Source organism: Hylobates moloch, unplaced genomic scaffold (genome assembly GCF_009828535.3).
Source record: "Hylobates moloch isolate HMO894 unplaced genomic scaffold, HMol_V3 SCAFFOLD_1, whole genome shotgun sequence".
Classification (NCBI taxonomy): domain Eukaryota; kingdom Metazoa; phylum Chordata; class Mammalia; order Primates; family Hylobatidae; genus Hylobates; species Hylobates moloch.
The window spans coordinates 221,747,883-221,772,817 of record NW_026652276.1 but is presented as its reverse complement, the minus strand read 5'-3'; the positions used below and the strand labels follow the sequence as shown (position 1 = coordinate 221,772,817).

Here is a 24,935-nt window from a genome sequence, read left to right as displayed (position 1 = left end):
GCAAGTGGACAGGCACAGACACTGTGGCAGAGAAACTGTAGTTCCAGACTAGCGTGTGAACCTGGGGCCATGTTAAGGAAGTGGCCAAGCCGTTCTGCTCACGTCCCCGGTATGTCAGCCACTTTCATCAGTTTTGTTTTACCTTGTAATAAAAGTTAGCAAAGAGTTGGCAAAATCTATTAAAAATTACCAAGAAGATAATTTGAAGTACAATGAAATTTGCCCTAAGTGTATATTATGCTGACAGGTAGCACCTGCATGAAATTTATACATAAAGAGTGTGTGTGTGTGTGTGTGTGTGTGTGTGTGTGTGTGTGCGCGCGTGCGCGCGCGTGCATGCCATGGATCGGTAGGACTTGATGGCATTTTCTAACCTGAATATCAAAGTCTGGGAACTACCAGCAGGACCCATCTGACCAGGGAGTATAGCGGGTCAAGAAATGAGAAAAACAGGAAAACAAAATAAATTTATTCGTCCTCCTCCACAGAACATTTTCCCTGAAGGAGAGTGTCCCTGGCACCTGGCCCAGCTTCCACAATGGAATGGATAGGCCCCTTCCCTCCTTTTACTCCCTAATTGGCCCAAAGCTTTTGAACAGACCCTCAAACCCAGCAGAGGAAGCCATGGTGTGCCTTCCACCACTGGACTGTTAACATTTGAAATTGGTGTCCCAATTTTAAAACGTCCCAGCTGCCACAGGAGAGGCTCTTGGGAGTGGCCTCCAGCTCTTGACAAGGGCCCACAGAGGCCACTGCCCCATCACGGGGGTCACGCTGGGCCCGTGAGGAGGAAGGGCCTCGCTGCCTCCAGGATGTCCAGTTTGGGGTCCAGTGAGCGGCCAAGCCCCTCCAACACCATGATGGCAAACACAATGGAGGCAAAGTTGCTCTCAAGCTTTACCTGGAACAGAACAACAGAACAGTTCATCTCAGAACCTGCTGGTGCAGGGACGTGGGTCCTGGATAATCACCTTGCTGTCCACTCTCAGCCTCCCTCCGACCTGCCCATGGGATGTTTACCATCTACCTGACATTCTCTTCTCTACCGCATCGTCTCCCCAACCATCTCACCTACTCGCCCAGCCTCCCATCTACTGGACACACTAAGGAAAAATCTAGGGGTACGGAATATACTTTTCTACGTTTGTGTCCGTGTATGTATGAATGAATGACCAAATAAATCTTTCACACACATCCCAGAAACTATACATTTAAATACAGGTAATTCTTCAAAACCTACAGTAACCTTTATGTATGTATGTATGTATTTATTTTAGAGACAGGGTCTCACCCTGTCTCCTAGGCTGGAGTGCAATGGCAAGATCATAGCTCACTGCAGCCTTGAGCTCCTGGACTTCAGGGATCCTTCTGCCTCAGCCTCCTGAGACTGACTCTTTTTTGTAAACAGAGGGTCTTGCAATGTTGACGAGGCTGATCTCGAACTCCTGGCCCCAAGCAATCCTCCCACCTTGGCCGCCCCAAGTGCTGGGATTATAGGCAGGAGCCATGTCAGCTGGTCTACAATAGCCTTTTTAAGAGACAACACACAGGCCAGGCGTGGTGGCTCATGCCTGTAATCCCAGCACTTTGGGAGACCGAGGTGGGCGGATCATGAGGTCAGGAGATCGAGACCATCCTGACTAACACAGTGAAACCCTGTCTCTACTAAAAATACAAAAAATCAGCCAGGCGTGGTGGCAGGTGCCTGTGGTCTCAGCTACTCGGGAGGCTGAGGCAGGAGAATGGCCTGAACCCGGGAGGCGGAGCTTGCAGTGAGCCGGGATGGCTCCACTGCACTCCAGCCTGGGCAACAGAATGAAACTCCGTCTCAAAAAAAATAAAAAAAAATAAGAGACAACACACAATTGACTGCTCAGACAGGGTACAGCTGTCCCTTCAGAGCCAGATTAGTAGTAATAGCAATTGACATGGATTATTCAACTATTCTTCAAAAGTATCATCATTATCCCCATTCTACAGAGAAAGAAGCTGTGGCTCAGAGAGGTTCAATGACTTGCTCAAGGCCACTGAGTGAGGAGGAATAGAGCCAGATGTAAACCTAGAAAAACAGGCATCTGCTTTTTAAATGGACAGAAGGTCAAGAAATGGAAGGTTGAATCATGGGAAATATTCTTTGTTAGAAATTAAAGAGTATTTGTCTCCGTTAAGGGCTGGAAGGTTGTCGGGGTCAGGCGGATCCAGAAGCAGCAGCATGCTCCCAGGAGCAGCTTGTGGAGTTCCAGCCTGGCAGACTGGCCACACAGGCTCTGGTCCGGGTAGGAACCCAGGGCTCCGACACCTCTGGGAATGCTTTCATTCTGAAGCTGGGTGGGGGGTTCTTAGTGTGGATTAGATTCCTTTACCTCTATGTTACTGTCAAATACTTTATTTTAAAAAATTAAGTGCCTCCACCCGGCTGCGCCGTCTGGGAAGTGAGGAGCGCCTCTGCCCAGCCGCCCATCGTCTGGGATGTGAGGAGCGCCTCTGCCCGGCCGCCCCACCTGAGAAGAAGTGAGGAGCGTCTCTGCCCAGCCACCCCGTCTGGGAAGAAGTGAGGAGCGCCTCTACCCGGCCACCCCGTCTGGGAAGAAGTGAGGAGCGTCTCTGCCCGGCCGCCCCATCTGGGAAGTGAGGAGCATCTCTGCCCGGCCGCCCATCGTCTGGGAAGTGAGGAGCGCCTCTGCCCGGCCACCCCGTCTGGGAGGTGAGGAGTGCCTCTGCCCGGCCACCCTGTCTGGGAAGAAGTGAGGAGCGCCTCTGCCCGGCCACCCCGTCTGGGAAGAAGTGAGAAGCGTCTCTGCTCGGCCACCCCGTCTGGGAAGTGAGGAGCGCCTCTGCCCGGCCGCCCCGTCTCGGATGTGGGGAGCGCCTCTGCCTGGCCGCCCCGTCTGGGAGGTCTACCACAGAGGCCAGACGCAATGTGGGGGCTGGACGTGGTGGTTCACGCCTGTAGTCCCAGCACTCTGGGAGGCCGAGGCGGGTTGATCACTTGAGGCTAGGAGTTCGAGACCAGCCTGGCCAACATGGCGAAACATATGAAAAATACAACAAACCAACCAACCAACCCAGTGACAACAAAACAGGTCTACCCTGGAGTCATACTCTAATTTTTCTATTTTCCTCCCTTTCTGATCCTTTATCCCTCTTCCTCTTCCTTCTCCTTCTTCTTTGTCAAATAGAGGATTGAGTTATTATCATTGATCCATACAAAGTCCCTCTCTCATTTATTTTCTTTAATTCCCACCCCCCATTTCTATTCCCAGTCTTCCCATGTGCAACCTTCCTAATATGTTTGATATGTATCTTTTTGTTTGTATGTATTTTTAGAAAATGTTTATTGTTTTGTGTGCAAAAAAAATTAATAAAAAAAAATAAAATAAGAAGAAAAAAAAAATTAAGTGCTACCTGAATAAATATTTCTTCTAAGGAAGCTCTATTATACAAATGGCCAATTGGCATATGAAAAGATGTTCAACATCATGAATCAGTAGAGAAATGCAATCAAAACCACAGTGAGACATCATCTCACACCCATTAGGATGGCCACTAAAAACAAAACAGAAAATGACAAGTGTTGGTGAGGATGAGAGAAACGACCCCTTGTGTACTGTTGGTGGGCATATAAAATGGTACAGCTCCTATGGAAGTTCCTCAAAAACTAAAAACATACCATATGATCCAGAAAACCTACTTTGAGGCATATGTTTAAAAACTGGAAAGCCAGAACACAATTTATAGCCCTTACTGGCTACATTAAATGTTTTTAAAACTTTTCTAAAATTTGAAAGTAGGATCTTGAAAAGATATTTACACATTCATGTTCACTGCAGCATTATTCACTATAACCAAGAAGTGGAAGCAACCCAAGTGAACATCAACAGCATCAAAAGAATAACAGGCCAGGCGCGGTGGCTCATGCCTGTAATCTCAGCACTTCAGGAGGCCAAGGTGGGTGGATCACTTGAGGTCAGGAGTTCAAGACCAGCCTAGCCAACATGGCGAAACCCCATCTCTACTAAAAATACAAAAATTAGCTGGGCATGGTGGCACTTGCCTGTAAACCCAGTTACTCGGGAGGCTGAGGCACGAGAATCGCTTGAACCCAGGAAGCAGAGGTTGCAGTGAGCCAAGATTGCACCACTGCACTCCAGCCTCGGCGACACAGTGAGACCCTGTCTCAAAAGGAAATCCTGTCACATGTTACAACATGGATGAAACCTGGGGACATTATATTGAGTAAAACAAGCCAATCACAAAAGGACAGTATACTTTATAATTCCACTTATATGAAATATCTGGAGTAGCCAAAATCATGGAAACATAAAACAGCACAGTGGTTCCCAGGGCTGGGTGGAGAGGGGAATGGGGAGCTGGTCAATGGCTGTAGAGTTTCAGCTCTGCAAGATGAGAAAGACCTAGACATCTGTTGCACAATGCTATACTATGCATCTGGAGAGGGTTGGCGGGTTAAATTTTATGTGTTTTTCATCACAATGAAAAATTTATAAATGTTTTCAAACTTAAGTGCCTAGTGAAGTGCTTAGAGTGCAGTAGCTGCCCTAGGCCCTCTGTCTCCTCTTCCATCCTGGGAACAACAGCAGCAGCAGCAAACACTCAAGGCCCCTCACCCACCGTGCCGGAAACTGTGTGGGGAGCAGATGTTCAGAGTGAGCCACGGAGGTGGGAGGACCCAGCAGCAGGCGGGGGCTCGGCCCACGTGGCCACAGGTGAGCTGCTCAGCCTCTCAGCTTTGGTGCCTGCCTCTTGGAACACTGAGGGCATAAATTGGTTACCAATAGATGTCATATAGCTAAGTAATGCAATGGAAAAGGCCATCTTCCGACGAGGTCCTCCCTTCTCCACCTTCAATACTGCTTGCCCCTGGCCAGCAGCCTTAGTTTAAAGAGTGCTGGAGACTAAGCTCCATGACAAGGTGACAGAGCCGGGGCACAGGCTAAGATGAACCATGAGGCCAGCTCCCTCTAATGGACTACAGCAGCCAGGCAGGGGCCACAACAGTCCCACTAGGGCCTCTGAAAGCACCAGGACACGAGGCATGACCCTCTCGAGCGGCCTCTGGACCCCAGGACTTCATTCCACCAGGAAAGAGCTAAGCATGACTTACATTAACACAAGCATCATGAACGTGAACCAAGGAGGGAAGGACATGAAAAGCCAGAGTTAGGCTGTTTCTACATTTTTAAATACACTTTTCTACATTTAAATGTCACAGATACTTAGACTGCACTGACTTGACAGATACACAGACTAACTGCTACGAAGCACTTGTTGCAAATGGCTTGTAACTAAAAATGCTTTCAAAATATATAATAGGCCGGGCACAGTGGCTCACGCCTGTAATCCCAGCACTTTGGGAGGCCGAGAAGGGTGGATCACCTGAGGTCAGGAGCTCGAGACCAGCCTGGCCAACATGGTGAAATCCCGTCTCTACTGAAAATACAAAAATTAGCCAGGCATGGTGGTGGGTGCCTGTAATCCCAGCTACTCAGGAGACTGAGGCAAGAGAATCACTGGAACCCAGGAAGCAGAGGCTGCAGTCAGCCGAGATCGCGCCACTGCACTCCACCCTGGGCGACAGAGTAAGACTCCGTCTCAAAAAAAACAAAAAAACAAAACAAAAAAAAACCAAAAACCATATAATAGAAGCGCCTCCCACCACCCTGTTTCCTCCCATCCCGCCCTGCCCCATCCCACCTTCCCCAGAGACCTCCCCTCTGAATGGCCCTCACCTTGTGAGTCATCAGCAACTTAAAGACACTGGAGAGAAGGCTGGACACGTGAAGCTGGAAAAACAAAATAAAGGCTAATGCAGACCACAGAGCCTTCCAGAACCGCTTATTTCCCACCACCCACACACTCTCAGCCCTGGCATCCCACCCCACTCCCCTGCCAGGGCACACATACACCAGTCAGCATGAAAGGGACCATCTGACAAACTCGGAAAGGACTCCTCCAGCACAAGCCCAACTCCCACCTCAAGACTTGGTCACAGAGGCCTCTGGAGGACAAGCCTTTGAGCCCCACCTACCCCATCCCTGAAGCAACCACAAAAATCACACCTGCCTATAATCCTAGCACTTTGGGAGGCCAAGGTGGGCGGATCACTTGAGGTCAGGAGTTCAAGACCAGCCTGGCCAACATGGTGAAACCCCATTTCTACTAAAAATATAAAATTTAGCCGGGAGTGGTGGCGGGTGCCTGTAATCCCAGCTACTCAGGAGGCTGAGGCAGGAGAATTCGCTTGAATCTGGGAGGTGGAAGTTGCAGTGAGCAGAGACTGCATCACTACACTCCAACCTGGGTGACACGGCAAGACTCCGTCTCAAAAAAATCAAAAAAAAAAATCACACCTGGATAGACTATCAGCAGGGCCAGCGTGCCAGTGGCCACTCCGTGTCTGACCCATTCCTGCTAATGTGGCCATGAACTTGGGGATAAAACAGTCACATTTGCTAGAACTGTGTGTAAAATACAAAGCAGGCTCTGGCTTGGGTTTAAATAAGGGACATGTACATTGGGCACATCATTTGGCTGCTTGGAGACCACAATCCTCTCTCCCTGTATGCTTGGCTGTCCCCAAATGAACAGCGACCCCTGGATGAGGAAGGAGCTGCAGCCTTCTAAGTGGCACTGCACAAGGAGGCCCCCTTGAGCACCAGGGACTTCACTGGGCCTCCTCATGCCTGGAAGATGTGGGGTGGTTCTTTTTCTGCTTTAAAACTCACACCCCTCATAAAGAGGTCTCCCTTAGACCCAGGATCTGCTCTGCTCCAGGCCAGGTATGGATACCCCAGCCCCTGTTCCACAAGTGACCTGCCCACCTTCTCCAGGGTGATGGTGTTCTTCCTGGCCTGGGTCACCAGCGTGGCCATCTCGGTTTTGAACCCCTCCACATCCCTGCACTCGCTGGCCCGGGCATGATGCAGGATCAGCTCAGCCACTCTCTGGCCCTGGAAGATGCAACAGAAAAGGGACTTGGAGTGGAGCGAGCATAAACCTGGATGCGGTGCCCAAGCATCTTTCTCATCTCAGCAGCTCCACCCTGACTTTTCTGGCATCTTGCTTTTGGCTCTTCCTCCTCGAGCTGTGACCTTTTCCCTTTGCCCATACCTATAAGGAGGAATGCCCCCACCCCTGCTGCACTGCACCTCAGATCTTAACCTTGGCCTAGGGGACACTTTCAAACCAGCTTCAGGTCCCAGCTTTGGGTTTGCCCTCTCAGAGGCAGGGACTGCCCTGCATTTTGCTGTTTAAAAAAAAATTTTTTTTTTAAAAAAAGGGCCAGACGCAGTGGCTCACACATGTAATCCCAGCATTTTAGGAGGCTGAGGCAGGTGGATCACCTGAGGTCAGGAATTCAAGACCAGCCTGACCAACATGGTGAAACCCCATCTCTACTAAAAATACAAAAATTAGCCGGGCATGGTGGTGGGTACCTGTAATCCCAGCTACCTGGGAGGCTGAGGCAGGAGAACCACTTGAACCCAGGAGGTAGGGGTTGCAGTGAGCTGAGATCGGGCTGCTGCACTCCAGCCCAGGCAACAGAGTGAGATTCCAACTCAAAAAAAAATAATTAATTGATTCATTAATTTAAAAAAAAAAACACTTTTCTTTTTCCCAGGGTTTTTCTTGCTGGAGAATTCTTTGCCAGCCGGCCAGAGGGTCTCCTCACAGTCACCCATGACGTAGTGCTTTCACTTGACTCTGCAGAGGCAAGCTTGACTCTGTGCTTTCACTTGACTCTGCAGCCCCTCAGAATCACAGGGGAGGCTGCAAAAACTACTCATGTCCCCACATCGGACGTGCCAGCATGCTGTGCCCCACTTAGAGGCTGTGTTCTCTATGCTGTCGCATCTCACCAGCCTGCCACCTTGCAGCAGGTAGCACACACCAAGGGCAGCTGTTATCTGGTCAAGAAGCCAGCGTTCCTGGTGACCAGCTGGATGTTTGCTGGAGAAGGACCAGAAACTACTAACACGAAGCAGCACTTGTTTCTTCCCACAGTCCCAAACCATCTGCCACTCAGAACTGGCCTGATTCGCACCCAACACCTGCTAACAGAAAGCCCCATAAGGGCAGCCTCACCTCCTGTCCTCCTGCCTCCCTCCACTCGTTTCCGGCATGCTGGCAAGTGTGAGCATTAACAAGAATGATCGGGCTAAGGAGACCTGTCCTGTGTCAAGACAGAGACATTCTGGCCGGGCGCAGTGGCTCACACCTGTAATCCCAGCACTTTGGGAGGCTGAGGCAGGCGGATCACCTGAGGTCAGAAGTTCGAGATCAGCCTGGCCAACATGGTGAAACCCCATCTCTACTAAAAATACAAAAAGTGGCCAGGCATGGTGGCATGTGCCTGTAATCCCTGCTACTCAGGAGGCGTGGCAGGAGAATTGCTTGAATCCAGGAGGTGAATGTTGCAGTGAGCTGACATCACGCCAAGGCACTCCAGCCTGGGTGACAGAGCGAGACTCGGTCTCAAAAAAAAAAAAAAGAAAAGACAGAGACAGAGGCATTCCCTGGAGTATAAAAGATTCACCCCCTGCCCAGCCTGTAGTCCTACCTACTCAGGAGGCTGAGATGGGAGGATGGCTTGAGGCCAAGGCAGCCTGTGCAATATAGCAAGACCCCATCTCCATTAATTTTTTGAAACTTAAAAAAAAAAACAAAAAAACAAGATCTCACTCTGTCACCCAGGCTGCAGTAGAGCAGTGCAATCCTAGCTCACCACAGCCTCAAACTCCTAAGCTCAAGTGATTCTCCCACCTCAGCCTCCCAAGTAGCTGGGACCACAGGCGCACACCACCAAGCCTGGCTTTTTCTTTTTTCTTTTTTTTGAAATGGAGTCTCGCCCTTTCACCCAGTCTGGAGTGAAGTGGCGCAATCTCAGCTCACTGCGACCTATGCCCCCTGGGTTCAAGCAATTCTCCTGCCTCAGCCTCCTAAGTAACTGGGATTACAGGTACACACCACCATGCCTGGCTAATTTTATATTTTTAGTAGAGACGGGATTTCACCATGTTGGCCAGGCTGGTCTCGAACTCCTGATCTCAGGTGATCCACCCGCCTTGGCCTCCCAAAGTGCTGAGATTACAGGCGTAAGCCACTGTGCCTGGCCTATTTTCTTATTTTTTATAGAGACAGGGTCTCACTATGTTGCTCAGGCTGGCCTTGAACTCCTGGGCTCAAGCAATCCTCCCCGCTCAGGCTTCCAAAGTGCTGGGATTACAGGTCTGAGCCACCATGCCTCGCCAACTCTTTTAATTAAAAAAAATTCACCCCAACTTCTGTGGTCCCAGTGCATCTCACCTGCCCCATCACCACAGCCATGAAAACCGCCCGGAAATTCCTCAGGTCGGGGGCCTGTAGCTCCGCCACAATGCCAGCATCCAGCAGCACCAGTCGCAGCGGGCACAGGGAAGATGGCACGGCCACCACCAGAGTGTCACAGATGTCCGCCTGCTGCAGCTGCGCCTCCTGACTCGAGGACAGGCTGTTGGCACCCTGAACCAGGATGTTTCCAGGGTGAAGGTCTGCATGGACAAAGTTATCCACAAATATCTAGAAGGAGATCACAATGCTCATGAGTGAGTCACCCCTACAGCACCACCAACCTACAAAGAAACAAAGTTGCCAGGTGACGATAAGCTCCCAGCAATCTATCACAGCCGCAAAGAGGTGCATGTCCTATAGACCCTTCTTGTTTAGATGTCGACTCAGAATTTGTACAAGGACGAGCTAAGTTAAAGTTTTCAAGAGAAAAATTATTTTCAAAGTAAAAAGCATTTTTACAAGATTATAAAGGGGCCGGTCTCAGTGGCTTTACACCTATAATCCCAGCACTTTGGGAGGCCAACGAAGGAGGGTCACTTGAGCCCAGGAGTTCAAGGTTACACAGAGCTATGATCATGCCACTGCACTCCAGCCTGGGTGACATAGCAGGACCCTGTCTTGTAAAAATAAATAAATAAGGCCGGGTGTGGTGGCTCATGCCTGTAATCCAACACTTTGGGAGGCTGAGGCGGGTGGATCACTTGAGGTCCAGAGTTAAAGACCAGCCTGGCCAACAAGGTGAAACCTCGTCTCTACCAAAAATACAAAAATTAGCTGGACATGGTGGCACATGCCTGTAACCCCAGCTACTTGGGAGGCTGAGGCAGGAGAATGGCTTGAACCTGGGAGACAGAGGTCGGAATGAGCCGAGATCGTGCCACTGCACTCCAGTCTGGGCGACAGAGCGAGACTCCATCTCAAAAAAAAAATAACAAAAATAAATAAATAAAATAAAAAGTCTAAGGCCAAACTGCATTTGAAATGCCTTGTTTCTACTTTATGATTTGAATCATTAATATTCTAACTAAAATAATTAGCTATTTATTAAAGATTTTCCCCAAACCTCTATGTTCTTAAAACTCATAGAACTGCATTTCTTTAAAAACAGCTCATAAATCAGACTTTCCCTCCATTACTTCAACCTGTCCACATCAGTGAGGTGTGAGAGCGAGTGCCACCAGCAGCCACATGCACACAGAGCCCTTCTGTGGAGGAGGACACAGTTCTCAGGACATATTGGTATGCAGAATTGGAGGAGCAGGAAGGACACGGCTTTGAACCTGCTAAGCTGGACAGCAACCCCCAGGGATTGTGTTGGATTCAGGCACGGCTGTGGAACAGGAATCAGCCTCTGATAACCGGTCATCTCGGAGGTCAGGGAAACCCCAGCAGTCCTTCCACGGGGGATGAGAGGAGAGACCAAGGCAGGAGCAGAGCAGCTGCTGGTGGACAGGCTCTCAGGGACTGCTTCCAGCTGACACGGGGCCCCAAGCACCGTAGATCCCCTCCTCCCTGTAGATCCAGGCCATAGACCCCATCCCTCATGGCGGCAGACCATGGAGGGACTGTCCTAGCCCAGATTGTGGCTTTGGTAGAGATAAGGGAAGCTGCTACCCATGTGAAAATCCTGGGACCTGGGGGGCCGGGACCTGCACACTTGCAGGACATGGTCACCAAATGCTGGGCTGACCCTCCAGCGAAGCTGGTGCCTCCTAAATAGGTCACTAATCTTGGCCCTGGTATACATTTTTTTTTTTTCTGAGACTGAGTCTCACTCTGTTGCCCAGGCTAGAGTACAATGGTGCGATCTTGGCTCACTGCAACCTCCACCTCTTAGGTTCAAGCGATTCTCCTGCCTCAGCCTCCCAAGTAGCTGGGACTACAGGCGTGCACCACCACACCTGGCTAATTTTTTGTGTTTTTAGTAGAGACAGGGTTTCACCACGTTGGCCAGGCTGCTCTCAGACTCCTGACCTCAAGTGATCTGCCAGCCTCAGCCTCCCAAAGTGCTGGGATTACAGGAGTGAGCCACCATGCCTGGCCTAGTATACTTGTAAAAATTCACTGAGCATAATTTAAGATCTATGCACTTTATTGAATGTGGCTATAATTCAGTTGTTGTTTTTTTTAAGTTTCTGAATCTTCTGGAACCTTGCCCTCAGCTCCGCCCAAGGTCTCATGCCCCGATCCTGACCCCAAAACTGGAGGCCCCTCATCCTCTCTCCACTCCTGGTGCTGCTTCGTGCTGCTTCTCCCCTGGCTACATCCCTCTTGTGCCTCTTGGAGCCCTGTTCCTGTGGACAAAGTCCTCTTGTCACCGGGTTCTGACTGCAACTACTGAATTGAAACCTAGGTGTGCCTCAACAATCCTGCTTCTCCAGGAGCCAGAGGGGTGGGAGCTGCTGACTCCCCATCCCACAGGCCCTGGGATGGAGTGGAGTTGGGGTTGGAGTGGAGTCACCTGAGCCCACCCCCGCAACGGCTCTCAGCCTTCCGCATGTGCGTGCGTGCTGTCAGCCTGCAGGACTCCACCTGCTCTGAGCGCCCCTGCTGCGGGGACTCCAAACGTGCCTCCACCAACAGCTCCATCTCTGACTCCTTGATTCATTCTCCAGCTCTCAACACATGCCTGGGTCCTCCCTACCATGATTCTTTGCCTCTGAGACCTGGGTATTCTTCTTCCCTATCCGCCTCGACCCCATCGCCCATTCCTGTCATCCATCCCTTCAACCACTGTCCTCTGTCCCAACCACCAGAAAGACCAGACCCCCGACAATCTAAGATCTTCTTCCTTTGCTCCTGCATGGGGGCTGCTAACAATGCTGGGTCACGATTACTACCAATGAAGAGAGCCATAACTAGCGTGGCCTAGGACTCACTGCGGCTTCTTAGGAATTTCCACTCCTTTAACCATCATGGCGACCCTATGAGGAAGGCACTTCTTATCCTCTTTTGAAAGATAAGAGGCCCGAGGACAAAGGTTAAGTAACTTGCCCCAGACACTCCTCTCTGCCCTGAGCTAGTAAACTGGAAGCTGAGATTTGAACTCAAAACAAATCCTGCTCTGGGCTCCTAACCCCCAGGCTACACTGCAGATAGGCAAAATACCCCTCTGCTTCTCCAACACCAACATGGCTTGCCCCTCCTGACAACCATCCACATTTTCCAAGTAGCTCTTTCTAGTCCCAGGGCAGCAATTTCAAACCTCACTGTTCTCTTTAAACCTCCTCTCCCACGGCCCTCTGCATCCTACTCCCAGCAGAGAACAATGGCCCCTTAGTTCACAAGGAAATAGAAGGTTTCCCATGGAAGCACCATCAAATCTTGTCCCTGCGCCTGTAAGTTTCTCCATCTCTCCAGCCCAGGGTTTCTCACTCTACTGCTGGGGGTGGGGACGGCCGTCCCTGCACTCTGGGGTGGTAAGCTCCTGGCCTCTTCCCAACAGCTGCCAGTAGCACCCCCGACCCCCAACTATAACAACCAAGAATGTCTCCAGACATCGCCAGACGTCCCCTGGTAGACAAAACCACCCTGTTGTAAACCACGGCTCTGGCCTTTGTGAAACAACAAATGCCCTCCTGATGCGGCCAGGCCCCTCTTCAGCTGGGGGGCCTTCAGAATCCTCGCTGGTAGATACAGGAAAGACAAAACCAACCAAGAGTTCTTAGGAGATGGAAACCCAGGTTCTTAGGAGGAAGAATACCCAGGTCTCAGAGGCAAAGAATCATGGTAGGGAGGACCCAGGCATGTGGTGAGAGCTGGAGAACTTGAACATGTTTAAATGTCCAAGAATCAAAACCTACCTTCTGACTCCCCTGCCTCTCGTCTCACCCTGCTGCTCCAACTCCACGCAGTGGACATGAGATTGTGACATTAGGGCATTCCTCAGCATAAAAACCTCCTATGTCTCTTTATGTTTGTTTGTTTGTTTGTTTGTTTTTTTAGACGGAGTCTCGCTCTGTCGCCAGGCTGGAGTGCAGTGCTGTGATCTCGGCTCAGTGCAATCTCTGCCTCCGGGGTTCAAGCAACTCCTAAGTAGCTGGGACTACAGGTGTGCACCACCATGCCTGGCTAATTTTTTGTATTTTAGTAGAGACAGGGTTTCACCATGTTGGCCAGGATGGTCTCGATCTCCTGACCTCGCGATCCACCTGCCTTGGCCTCCCAAAGTGCTGGGATTACAAGCATGAGCCACTGTGCCCGGCCTTTTTTTTTTTTTTTTTTTTGAGACAGAGTCTCACTGTATCTGAGGTTGGAGTGCAGTGGCATGATTTTGGCTCACTACAACCTCCATCTTCTGGGCTCAGGTGATCCCACCTCGGCCTCCCGGGTAGCTGGGACTAAAGGCATGCTGCCACCAAATGTGGCCAATTTTTGTACTTTTTTTTTTTTTTTGTAGTGACAGGGTTTTGGCATCTTGCTCAGGCTGGTCTCAAACCCCTGGGCTCAAGCAATCTCCCCGCCTCAGCCTCCTGAAGTGCTGGGATTACAGGCGTAAGCCACTGCGCCTAGCCAAAACTCTCCTATGTTTTAATCTGGGCACTGGGATGCTTTTTAAAAACTCACTAAGCATCATTTAAGATCTGAGCACTTTATATTTAAATATTATTGGAATTCAATTTTTTAAAGTTAAGGGCAGGAATCTTCAAAATGAACTTATCTACCCTTGGATTAAAGCCCAAACTCTTTCACAGATTACTAGACCCTTTGTGATCAGGCCCCTCTCACCTCCTCAGCCTCAGCAATCACTGCCCCCTCCTTCAAACTCTCTTCCAAGCCATACTAAATGCTTTCGTCTCTCCAAGAGCACCATGCAGTAGCTCACCCCAGGCCTCAGCAAAGGCTGTTCTCTCTGGACAACTCCCTGCCGCCTTTCCTTATGCAGTGACACCTAGACCTTCACACTGCAGCTGAGATGGAGCTACTTCCTGAGTGAATTCCTGGGTTAGCACAGTCTCCTCCGAAATGGCACCCTGTACCTATCCCTATAAGTCATTTACTTAGTCATCTTCTGTCTTCCCAAGGAACAGTATGTCATAAGCATTGTAATTGTGTCTGTTTTGCTCACTACCGTAACCCCAGCCCTTAATTCAGTGCCTGGCACCTAGCAGGTGCTCAATAAACATTTGCTGAACAAATGAGCAAAGCAGCATTTAAAATAAGATATTGTCTCAGCTGTTTGCTAAACTACAGGCAATGCTGGCAGAACTGGGTCATGGTCACCCTTCTTCCCACAGCACACAGAGCATGAGTCACTGACAAAGTACTTAAGAGGCCGGGAATGGTGGTTCATGCCTGTAATCCCAACACTTTGGGAGGCCAAGGTGGGAAGATCGCTTGAGCCCAGGAGTTCAAGACTGCCCTGGACAACACAGTAAGTCCCTACAAAACAATTTTTAAAATTAGCCAGGCTTGGTGGCTCATGTTTGTAGTCCCAGCTACTCAGGAGGCTGAGGAGTGAGGAGGGAGGATCACTTGAGCCCAAGAGGTTGAGGCTGTAGTGCATGGAGATTTTGCCACTGCACTCCAGCCTCAGCAACAGAGCAAGACCCTATCTTAAAAAAGGAAAAAAAAAGGCCAGGCGCGGTGGTTCACGCCTGTAATCCCAGCACTTTGGAAGGCCAAGGTAGGTGGATCGTGAGGTCAGGAGATTGACACCATCCTGGCTAACACGATGAAACCCCATCTCTACTTAAAAAAATACAAAAAATTAGCTGGGCATGGTGGCGGGCGCCTGTAGTCCCATCTACTCGGGAGGCTGAGGCAGGAGAATGGTGTGAACCCAGGAAGCAGAGCTTGCAGTGAGCCGAGATCGCGCCACTGCACTCCAGCCTGGGCGACAAAGCAAGACTCCGTCTCAAAAAAAAAAAAAAGAGCTTCACAGACACTATGGCCATTTATGGTAGCCTCCACTCTTTCTAGACCAGACTTTCTCAACCTGGCGGCTTGCTGCTTGGCTCTCCTTCCCACCCAGATAGCCAGAGTCCCAGCCCACTCCCCATCTGCAAGCTGACCACATGCTGGGCCTGAGCCCGCTCCAGCCATGAGCTTACCATCTTCAGGAGCATGTTGATCCCCAGCCGTGCAATCTTCCTTTTCAATTCCACGGGAATTCCTGCCTGCTGGTAACTGGACACAGGTACACTCTCCTTCAGAAAGACCAGAGAGAGAACAGCTTAATCCCAGCCAGCCTGTGATGCTGGCTCCTCCTCCCACGTGGCACCACAGTGCTGCCTTCTCACTGATTGGGAAGTAACCCAAAGAGTATTTCCTTTCCTAGAACCCATCTGTCATTCAGCCATGTGCAGTGGCTCACACATGTAATCCTAGTACCTTGGGAGGATTGCTTGAGTCCAGGGGTTCAAGACCAGCCTGGACAACATGAGGGAGAACCACCTCAGCTCGGAAAGTCAAGGCTTCAGTGAGCTGAGATTGCGCCACTGCACTCTAGCCTGAGTGACAGAGACTCTGTCTCAAACAAAACAAAACAAAAATCTGTCATCCACACATTAATTAGAACTTATTTACATTCCCTTCTATAACAGCTATCAGAAGGATGACAAGTCACATAGGTTTATTGGAAAGGAAACCTATCAACTCTGCTACTGAAGATAAGAGATGTGATGTCCTGAAAAGACAGGGGTGGGCACCAGAGAGCTGGTTTCTGGGCAAGAATCAGCCAATAGGGGTCTGGGCAACTTAAGGAGACCCCATCTCTACAAAAAAAAAAAAAAAAAATTAGCCGGGTGTGGTGGCTAACACCTATAATCCTAGCACTTTGGGAAACCAAGGCAGGAGGATCGCTTGAACTTGGGAGTTTGAGACCAGCCAGGGCAACGGGGTGAAACCCAGGCTCTACAAAAAAATACAAAAATTAGTTGGACATGGTGGCTCGTGCCTATGGTCCCAGCTACTTGGGAGGCTGAGGTGGAAGATCACTTGAGCCCAGGAGGTGGAGGCTGCAGTGAGCTGAGATCATGCCACTGTACCACAGCCTGGGCAACAGAGTAAGGCTTGTCTCAAAAAAAAAAAAAATTGTCAAAACAACCCATGGAGATAGATCTTGTTATCCCTAATTAACAAATAAAAGAACAAAAGCCCAGAGAGGTTAAGCAACTTGCTCAAGTTCACACAGCTAGGAACACTGCGTGGTTCATGTCATGTTCATGAGATTACCTGAATCTCACATCACCATCTGTAAAGAGGAGGCTGGGCTGGGTGCAGTGGCTCATGCCTATAATCCCAGCACTTTGGGAGGCCAAGGCGGGCAGATCACTTGAGGTCAGGAGTTCCAGATCAGCCTGGCCAACATGGCAAAACTCCATCTCTACTAAAAAATACAAAACTTAGCCAGGTGTGGTGGCACGCACCTGTAACCCCAGCTACTTGGGAGGCTGAGGCACGAGAATCACTTGAACCTGGGAGGCGGAGGTGGCAGTGAGCTGAGACCATGTCACTGCCTTCCAGCCTGGGTGACAGAGTGAGACTCTGTCTCAAAAAAAAAAGAGAGAAGGCTGAACTAGGGTAGAGGATAGCTAGGACAAGTGAGATGACGCAAGGTTGTTCAGCACTTTCTCTGTGCCCAACTCCTCGTTTTGCATTCAGTGTGTCATTTACTCCTGAGACAATCCTCTAAGGCAGGTCACCAACTAATAAAATGGCAGAGCAGATTTTCAAATCTAGGGGGTCGGGCCACACCCAGTGCTCTCAGCTACCTCACTACAACACTGCCTCCCCCCCGAGGCCAACACGTCCCAGCTCCTCACAGTTTTACAGACACAAATCCCATCCTCTCTCCAAACTGAAGCCTTTCTGTGGGCTGGAGACGGGCCCACTGCAAGTGGCAAGTGAAAGGTATGGCCAGGCAAAGCCACCACTCTTACCTCATATGTTTCCACCAAGACTTCCCTGGTAACAAAGGGGCGCAGAGGGGTGGGGAACTTCACAGCTTTCACATTCCGGAAGTTGACCTGGAAGTGTTCTAGATTCTGAGCTTCATAACGCAGGTCGATCTACAGAGAAATGGACAGAAAGGATGAGGGCTAGTCTGGGCACAGGCACAGTGACATCTGCAATGCCAAGGAGCCAGCAAGTCATGAGGTCCACCCCACCTTCCCCACCAGCTTGCCCCGCAGGACTTGCCCAGAAACTCAGGAGGCAACATCCATGGGCTACAGCCTGCCCCAGCAATCCCAGATTTCTGTGTGAACTCCTGGAGGCTGCAGACAGCAGGTGCCCTGGTGGGCTATGGGCTGCACTGCTTCTCCGCTACTCTCGCCCTTGCCACCCGCCTGCCTCATACCAGCCCTTGAGTCCCTTCCCCGTCTCCCTGGGTCTGGCTTCTCCAGGCCCAGCCCCCAGCCCTCTCTTTCCATTAGGGCCAGCGTGCTGTGGGCGCTTCCACACAGGGCTGCCCCTCCATCTCGCGGCAGCTCTCCACCCACCGCATCAACACTGTCACTGCTATTCTCCCCAACCACCACTCACCAGACCCAAAGGACCAGTTCCAGGTTTATCATCAACCTCTGTGGGCATCCAGGGCTGGTGCCACTGCTAACCCGGCTTTCCATGGTGGCTCTTCCCCCGGCACCTGCCCTTCACTCTCCTGGCACCCCTGCTGCCTCTCACTGTCCTGTCTTGGCTGGATCTCCTGTGCCCCCAGGAGCTGATGTCCTTTCTCCTGACCTAAGCGAGCGTGTGTGCCCCCTTGACATCCACCAAGCCCTCAGCTGGCTCCTCCCCTGACAGCACCTTGATCCCCAGGTCAGACCTCAATGCCAGCCTCCAGAGTGATATATCCAATGACACCTGGATGTGGCCCAGTGGGAGCCCAGAGACCCTGAAGCTCTATTTCTAAACGGAATTTCCCTTCACCATCCCCACGCACTCAGTCACCTTTGAGTCCCCAGATCACACCTTCTCTCTTCCCCTCCATGCACAGCAATGGCCCAGTGCCATCAAGTCTGCAGCCTCACCGCCCTCAGATCAATCCATGTCCCCCAATGCCACTCCCAAGGCGCATGCCCTCAGGTCCAGTCACCCGAGCACAAACAGAGGTGCCTCGAGTGTGCTCTTTGACCCATCCTTCCTCTCCGATCCATCACCTGCATGGTGAAGTCTGCACTCCTTAGAATGGCATCCAGGTGGGTCATGATTTGGGCCCTACTTCTCTGTCCAGGTCCATCTCTCATGGCACCTTCCCCTTCCTTTTACCACCCAAGACCTGGCCTCACCCAACTCCATATAGTGCTCGACATCCCAGAGTGGCTAACACCCCCGGCTCTCCTTCTGGCTTCTTTACTGCCTCTAATTGGAATGTTATTCCCCCACTTGGTCCAACTGCAAACACCAGTCACCTTTCAATACTCAGCTCAAGCCAAGGACATCAACCATGTCCTCCTCTGAGCCCTGCTGAACCATGCTCAGGTTCAGCCAGGCTCAGGTTCATTGCTTCCAGGGCCTCCCTCAGATACCAGATGGCTCAGTCCCTGACATAAAATTGCACAGTATTTGCATATAACCTATGCATATCCTCCCATATACTTTAAATCATCTCTAGATTATTTATAATATCTAATACAATCTAAACGCTTTGTAAATCATTGTTAAACTGCATTGTTAAGGGAATAATGCAAGAAAAAAAAGTCTGTATATGTTCAATACAGATGCAACTATCATAGACCTAACTATATTTTTTATTGAATCCGGGGATACAGGACCCACGGACAGAGGGCTGACTGTCTTTCTTTTTTTTCTTTTTTTTTTTTTTAGATGGAGTCTTGCTCTGTTGCCCAGCCTGGAGTACAAAAGCGTGATCTTGGCTCACTGCAACCTCCGCCTCCTGGGTTCAGGCAATTCTCCTGCCTCAGACTCTTGAGTAGCTGGGATTAAAGGTGTGTGCCACCACGCCCGGCTAATTTTTGTATTTTTAGTAGAGACAGTGTTTCGCCATGTTGGCCAGGCTGGTCTTGAACTCCTGACCTCAAGTGATCCACCTGACGCCACCTCCCAAAGTGCTAGGACTACAGGTATGAGCCACGGCACCTGGTCCTGACTGTCTTTCTTAAGGATAGGAAAGCTCACTTATTTTCTTTGTTTACTAGCTTCTAACAGAGTTTTTTTGGTTTTTTTGGGTTTTTTTTTTTTTGAGATGGAATCTCACTCTGTCACCCAGGCTGGAGTGCGGCGGCGTGATCATGGTTCACTGTAAACTCTGCCTCCCAGATTCAAGCAATTCTCCCACCTCAGCCTCCTGAGTAGCTGGGACCACAGGCGAGCGCCACCACGCCTGGGTAATTTTTTGTATTTTTGGTAGAGATGAGGTTTCACCATGTTGCCCAAACTGATCTCAAACTCCTAACCTCAAGCAATCCACCCACCTCAGCCTCCCAAAGTCCTGGGATTACAGGCATGAGCCACCACACCCAGCCCTAACAGAGTTTTTAGTCACTGTTACATAAACTTATAAATGAATGGAGAGACACTCACACACTATACCCAGACCCACAACTCTAGGGTTTCCAGCCTAGGAACATGACAGGACTACTGAGAGATGGAGAGAGGCTTAGTAGGAAGAGCTGATTTTTAAGGCAAATGGGGTGTGATTCAGAGATGTGAGTTTGAAGTGATGGAACCACATGATGTCTGTCAGACTTCTGCAAGGGGAACTGAAACTCAGAGGAATGGCAGGACTGAGAGGAATTATTGCAGAGATGATTGTTGGAATCGACGCTATTTTCTCTGTTTTAATTTGCTTTTATTATCAAATTACATTGCTCTGTAGCTATGAATGTTTGTGTCCCCCCAAAATTCCTGTGTTGAAATGCTAAGCCCTAAGGTGATGGTATTAGGAGATGGGGCCTTTAGGAGGTGATTAGGTCATGAGAGCAGAGCCTGAATGAATGGATCAGCACCTTTACACAAGGGACCCAAGACAGACCCCTTACCCCTTCCACCATGTGATGACACAGAAGATGCCAATTATGAACCAGAAAGTGGGGCCTCACCAGACATCAAATCTGCCGATGCCTTGATCTGGAATTTTCAGCCTCCAGAACCTCGAGAAATACATTTCTGTTGTTTGTAAGCTACTTAGTTTATGGGATTCTGTCCGAACAGACTAAGAGACTTTCTAAACATTAGAATGAATCCCTAGGACTTAAAATCTTAAATCAGAGGCTCTAAACAAATACTTGGCAGGTTGCTTCTGAAAACCTCTCAATTCCTGCACTACCCAACAAGGAGCCAACAGGTGCCTACGTGGAGCCCCGACCGCCCCAATGAGTTTGCTAAGTCTGTATCCTTATACAAAGGTCCCAAGGGCCCTGAGCATGAAGGAGGTCCTTGTCAACTCAATTTGCCCTGGAATCAAAGCAGAACAAAGGCACAGTATGTGATTTTGCTAATTATTTTCTCACTCTGGAGTCATTAATTATGGCAGAAATAATGCTAGATGTTCTCCACCAGAATCATTTCCTTGGCACAAAGGAAGACTGTATTTCCCAAGCTCACAGTTACACTGGGCCCATGCGGTGAAAGCTCTGATCAGTGAATGGGAAAGAAGTAATGTTTGTCACTTCCAGTCCTGGCCACAAAATTTATTATGTGACCCTGCACGGCCTCTGCCTCCAATCCATACTGACCGCAGATGACACATGTTGAAGGAGGCAGTGCCAAACTTGGGAAGAAATAGAGTCCCCTGAAACTAGGGAGTAGAGCTCCCTCTCTTGACTGGGCACGGTGGCTTAGGTCTGTCATCTCAGCACTTTGGAAGGCCGAGGAGGGAGAATGGCTTGAGCCCAGGGCAAAATCAGCCTGGGCAACATGGCAAGACTCTATCTCTATTTTTAAAATAATAAAATAAAGCACTCCCTTTCTCTGCCTCAGTTCACCTGCATAGAACTTTGGTTTTTGTTTTTATTTTTATTTTGAGATGGAGTCTTGCTCTGTCGCCCAGGCTGGAGTGCAGTGGCATGATCTCAGCTCACTGCAACCTCCATCTTGGGTTCAAGCAATTCTCATGCCTCAGCTTCCTGAGTAGCTGGGATTACAGGCATGCACCACCATGCCCAGCTAATTTTGTATTTTTAGTAGAGACAGGGTTACACCATGTTGGCCAGGCTGATCTCGAACTCCTGGCCTCAAGTGATCCACTCGCCTCAGCCTCCCAAAGTGCTAGGATTACACGCGTGAGCCACCACGCCCGGCCAGAACTTTGATATAAGCAAAAAATTTATTCGTTGCATTGAGCCACTGAGATTTGGGTGTTCTTTATCAGCTAGTGTTACCAGCTCTAACACATCATATGAGCTATGACATACCAGAAAATTATTCATTAACATTTACTAAGCAGCAGCTAATGGCAAGAACTATGTTAGGTGCTATTTACAGCTGAGGGGAGGAAAACTCACCTGTTGGACCATCAGCTTCTCAAATTCCTCCACAATCTCAGGCAAGCTAAGCCACTTGATGCCTGGCAAAAGTCCGAGGACTCGGCTGCCAATCTTCATCAGCAGCAGGTCCATATGCACCTGAGCGAGCAGGCCAGGGTGCAACACCTGTCAGAAAGAGGAACCGTGAGACAGGAGGAGAAACCCGCTGGACACATTTTACCCAGCCAGGGCTGGGTCCCACCATCCAAGAAAGAGCCAGGTGGCTTCTCATCAAAGGAAAGAGGATGTGGTCCCGACACCCAAGCAGTTAGTTCACTCCAGACTCAGTTCATTTTCCTCTATCAGACTATTCACACCGCCACTTCAAACCAATAAATGAAACAGCTTGCATGAAACAAGCACTCAGATATTGGTCAGGCAAATAGAAATAAACGTGGGGGCGATTTGCATGGCGGGTGTTTCTGATCTGGGAAAGCCCAGTGGGTAGGTGAGCTGTGAGCTCTCAGAACACTTACTTTCACTGCCACGGGGATGAGGTGACCTGACTCAGGTTGGTGGCCAGGGACCTGAGCCTGAGACACCCCTGCATTTGATCCAACCAGGTCAGCTTTAGGGAGGAGCAGCCTTTCTAGAAACGACTGGTCTGCGAGATTTTCTGGAGGTTTCCGGCCATTTCCAAGGTATCCAAAGAGCTCTCTCAGCCCCCCGACTGCCCCAGTATCTGAGAAGGTCGGCAGACAGGAGGCCCTGCCAAGTCTCTGGACGCTGTCCGTCTCCAGGAAGGCAGTGTTGGCGTATGCTTTGTACACCTGGGCCACGCAGCCTGAGCCCACAGGTTCTCGGTTCTCAAAAGAGAGGATGCTCCCCCAGTCCTCCCCAAAAGCCTGCCGAAGGAAGCGCTCAGTGTGAGTCCACGGGTGGGGGGTCACTCGGACATGCAGCTTGGAAAACTGGGCACAGAAAGCCTCAGAAAACAGATCGCGCCGGGTGCTGGCCCACTGGCCCAGTTTGATGTAGGTTGGGCCTGAGGTCTCGGTGGCTTTCAGAAGCAGGTGGAGCCAGAGGGTGGAGACGCCGGGAGCCAGGTAGGTGAGGGGGTAGAGGAGAAGGAGGGGGAAGAATTTCACCAACAAAGCTCCTGCGCGAAGCCAGAGGCGGAGATGCAGGAAGACGCCGCCTAGAGGTCCCGCTCGGGGTAGGCTCTCCGCGGGCCCCGCGCCAGCCGCCCCGCTGCAATGGACCCTTCGCAGACCCAGAACGTCAGGGGCCCCCTCACCCACGTCCCCGCACACGGAGACGACCTTGGGCAAAGTGCCCAGCAGAAGCCAGCAGAGCCTGGCATCGCGAGGGCACTCGGAGGGCCTCAGAAGGCTGAGTCCCTGTCTGAGCTCGAAGCACCTCATGTGCGACAGGCAAACCCTAACGGAGACGCGCCAGGGCGCCACCATCCTCCCGGGGCCCGCGGCCCAGGCGGCCCGCCCTCCACTTCAGGGGCGCCCGCTCAGGCGAGGCTGCGGTGAAGCCGAAGCCCGGCCCTGCCCCTGCGGGTGGAGCTGCCCATCCGGGCCGGCTCTCCGCCCGGCTCCCGCCAGCACCTCGCCGAGCCTCAGGCCGGAGGCCCGCGCCCCGCCCGACATCCGCCGCGCCGCGCCGCGCGGAAGGGGCTGTCAGACGGCACCAACTGCGGTACGGCAGGAGCCAGGACCCACGCGAAGCCAGGCCCCGGGCGCGCGCGACCTGAGCGAGGGGGCCGCGCGGGCAGAGGCAGGGGCCGAGCAGCTGCAGGGTCACCGCGCGCCCAGAGGCCAGTGCGAGATCGCTGGGGTGGCGGGCACCAGCCCAGGACGCGGGCGCAGGCGGGGGCCGGGAGGGCGGGGCGGAGCGTGGAGGGCGGGCGGAGCGTCGGGGGCGGAGCGTCGGGGACGGGCGGGAGTGCAGGTGCAGGAAACCGAGGCACCCAGGGCTGTGGTGGAGGGGAGGGGCGCGGGAGATGTGTGGGACGGGTTCGGCCACTGGGTTGAAACCGCCTTGCAAAATTATAACAGATAATGAAAGATATCTGACCTAACCAACTCCATCTTGCTTCTAACCTCCAAGCTGTCCTTGTTCATTCCTGGGCGTAGGCTGAACTAACTTTGGGAGGAACTTAGTTTATAGTTTAAAACAAAGACGATAACAGACCTTTCTTAAAACAAACCTCCTTCTTGCCTGGGGAATAGACTGTCTTTGTAGGACTAACAAATTAACCACAAGATTAGAAAGTATGGTTTACGGGTCAGGCAGCGAGGCTACAATATTCTGACCCTCCCTAAACTGCTGATAAGATCAGTGCTCGAGTATTTTGCAGACCCTGAACTTGATGGATCAACTGACACCTACCAGATCGATAAACCGGGTCATCTGATCTTAGGCCCCCACTCGGGAACTAACTCAGCACAAGAAGACAACTTCAGTTCCCTAAGATTTCACCTCTGACCCAACCAATCAGCACTCTCGACTCACTGGCCTTCCCCCACCCACCAAGTTGTCCTTAAAAACTCTGCTCCCAAGTTGTCTTTAAAAACTCTGCTCGGGGAGTAATAATAAAACTCCAGTCTCCCGTACAGCCTGATCTGTGTGAATTACTCCTTCTCTATTGCAATTCCCCTGTCTTGATAAATCGGCTCTGTCTAGGCAGCGGGCAAGGTGAACCCGCTGGGCTGTTACAGGGTGGCCGGTGGGGGCAGAGGGCTGGGTGCTGGGCCGTGAGGGTCGCAGGGAGCAGAGGGTCCGTGGTAGAGGCCCGGGCAGCCAGGGTCCCCGGACCCGCCCCTTAAAGAGGACAGCGACCCCAGGCCAAGACCACCCTGCCCTTGAGTCCTGGGTCCTGGGTAACAAAACGCAGACACCCTCTATGTCCCCCTCCCCACGTCTATCTCCCCACTGACTTCTTCGTATCTTTCATTATTCCAAAGAACATGGCTGAAAAGTATGAAGGCAGGTTCTGAACACAGGTCCGCTTTTCAGCGGGGGTTGGGTGGGGGGGTGGTGTTGGATGTGGGGAACTGGGCTGCAAAGGTAGAAATTGGATGCTGTGTCCTCGGCTGCATTAATTTGGCAATTGTGTTGGACCTTGGGGAAAGGCTCCGGGAAGGCCATATTCATTCATTCAATAATACTCATTGAGCCCAATAAATATTTATTGAGCCCAAT

General features: G+C 51.0%; 1 protein-coding gene across 2 annotated transcripts; it reads right to left on the bottom strand.

The window, feature by feature from the left end:
• Nucleotides 1-414: 414 nt before the first annotated feature.
• ADCK2 (aarF domain containing kinase 2) lies at nucleotides 415-23,586 on the bottom strand. 2 transcript variants are annotated; one of them, XR_009209607.1, is made up of 9 exons: nucleotides 22,259-23,586; nucleotides 21,762-21,908; nucleotides 17,235-17,363; nucleotides 15,405-15,500; nucleotides 9,328-9,579; nucleotides 6,843-6,971; nucleotides 5,751-5,804; nucleotides 3,406-4,772; nucleotides 824-901 (listed from the first exon to the last, which is right to left on the bottom strand). XR_009209607.1 is itself a non-coding variant. In XM_032761947.2 (8 exons), exons 1-8 carry the CDS (start codon nucleotides 23,189-23,191, stop codon nucleotides 770-772), a joined length of 1,872 nt encoding a protein of 623 aa, XP_032617838.1. In that variant the 5' UTR covers nucleotides 23,192-23,586; the 3' UTR covers nucleotides 415-769. The 2 variants fall into 2 exon arrangements, 1 of the variants encoding a protein (XP_032617838.1); XM_032761947.2 differs by lacking the exon at nucleotides 3,406-4,772 and having other exon boundaries at nucleotides 415-901.
• Between the last annotated feature and the right edge of the window lie 1,349 nt (nucleotides 23,587-24,935).

What these genes read in the sequence shown, in the direction of transcription:
- ADCK2 (XM_032761947.2), bottom strand. Translation starts at nt 23,191, where the DNA reads ATGGTGGCGCCCTGGCGCGTCTCCGTTAGGGTTTGCCTGTCGCACATG. An exon ending in TCATCCCCGTGGCAGTGAAA is followed by an intron (nt 21,909 to 22,258) that starts GTAAGTGTTCTG and finishes TCTTTCTGACAG; the next exon opens with GTGTTGCACCCTGGCCTGCT. An exon ending in TGGCTGTGGTGATGGGGCAG is followed by an intron (nt 6,972 to 9,327) that starts GTGAGATGCACT and finishes TGCATCTTCCAG; the next exon opens with GGCCAGAGAGTGGCTGAGCT.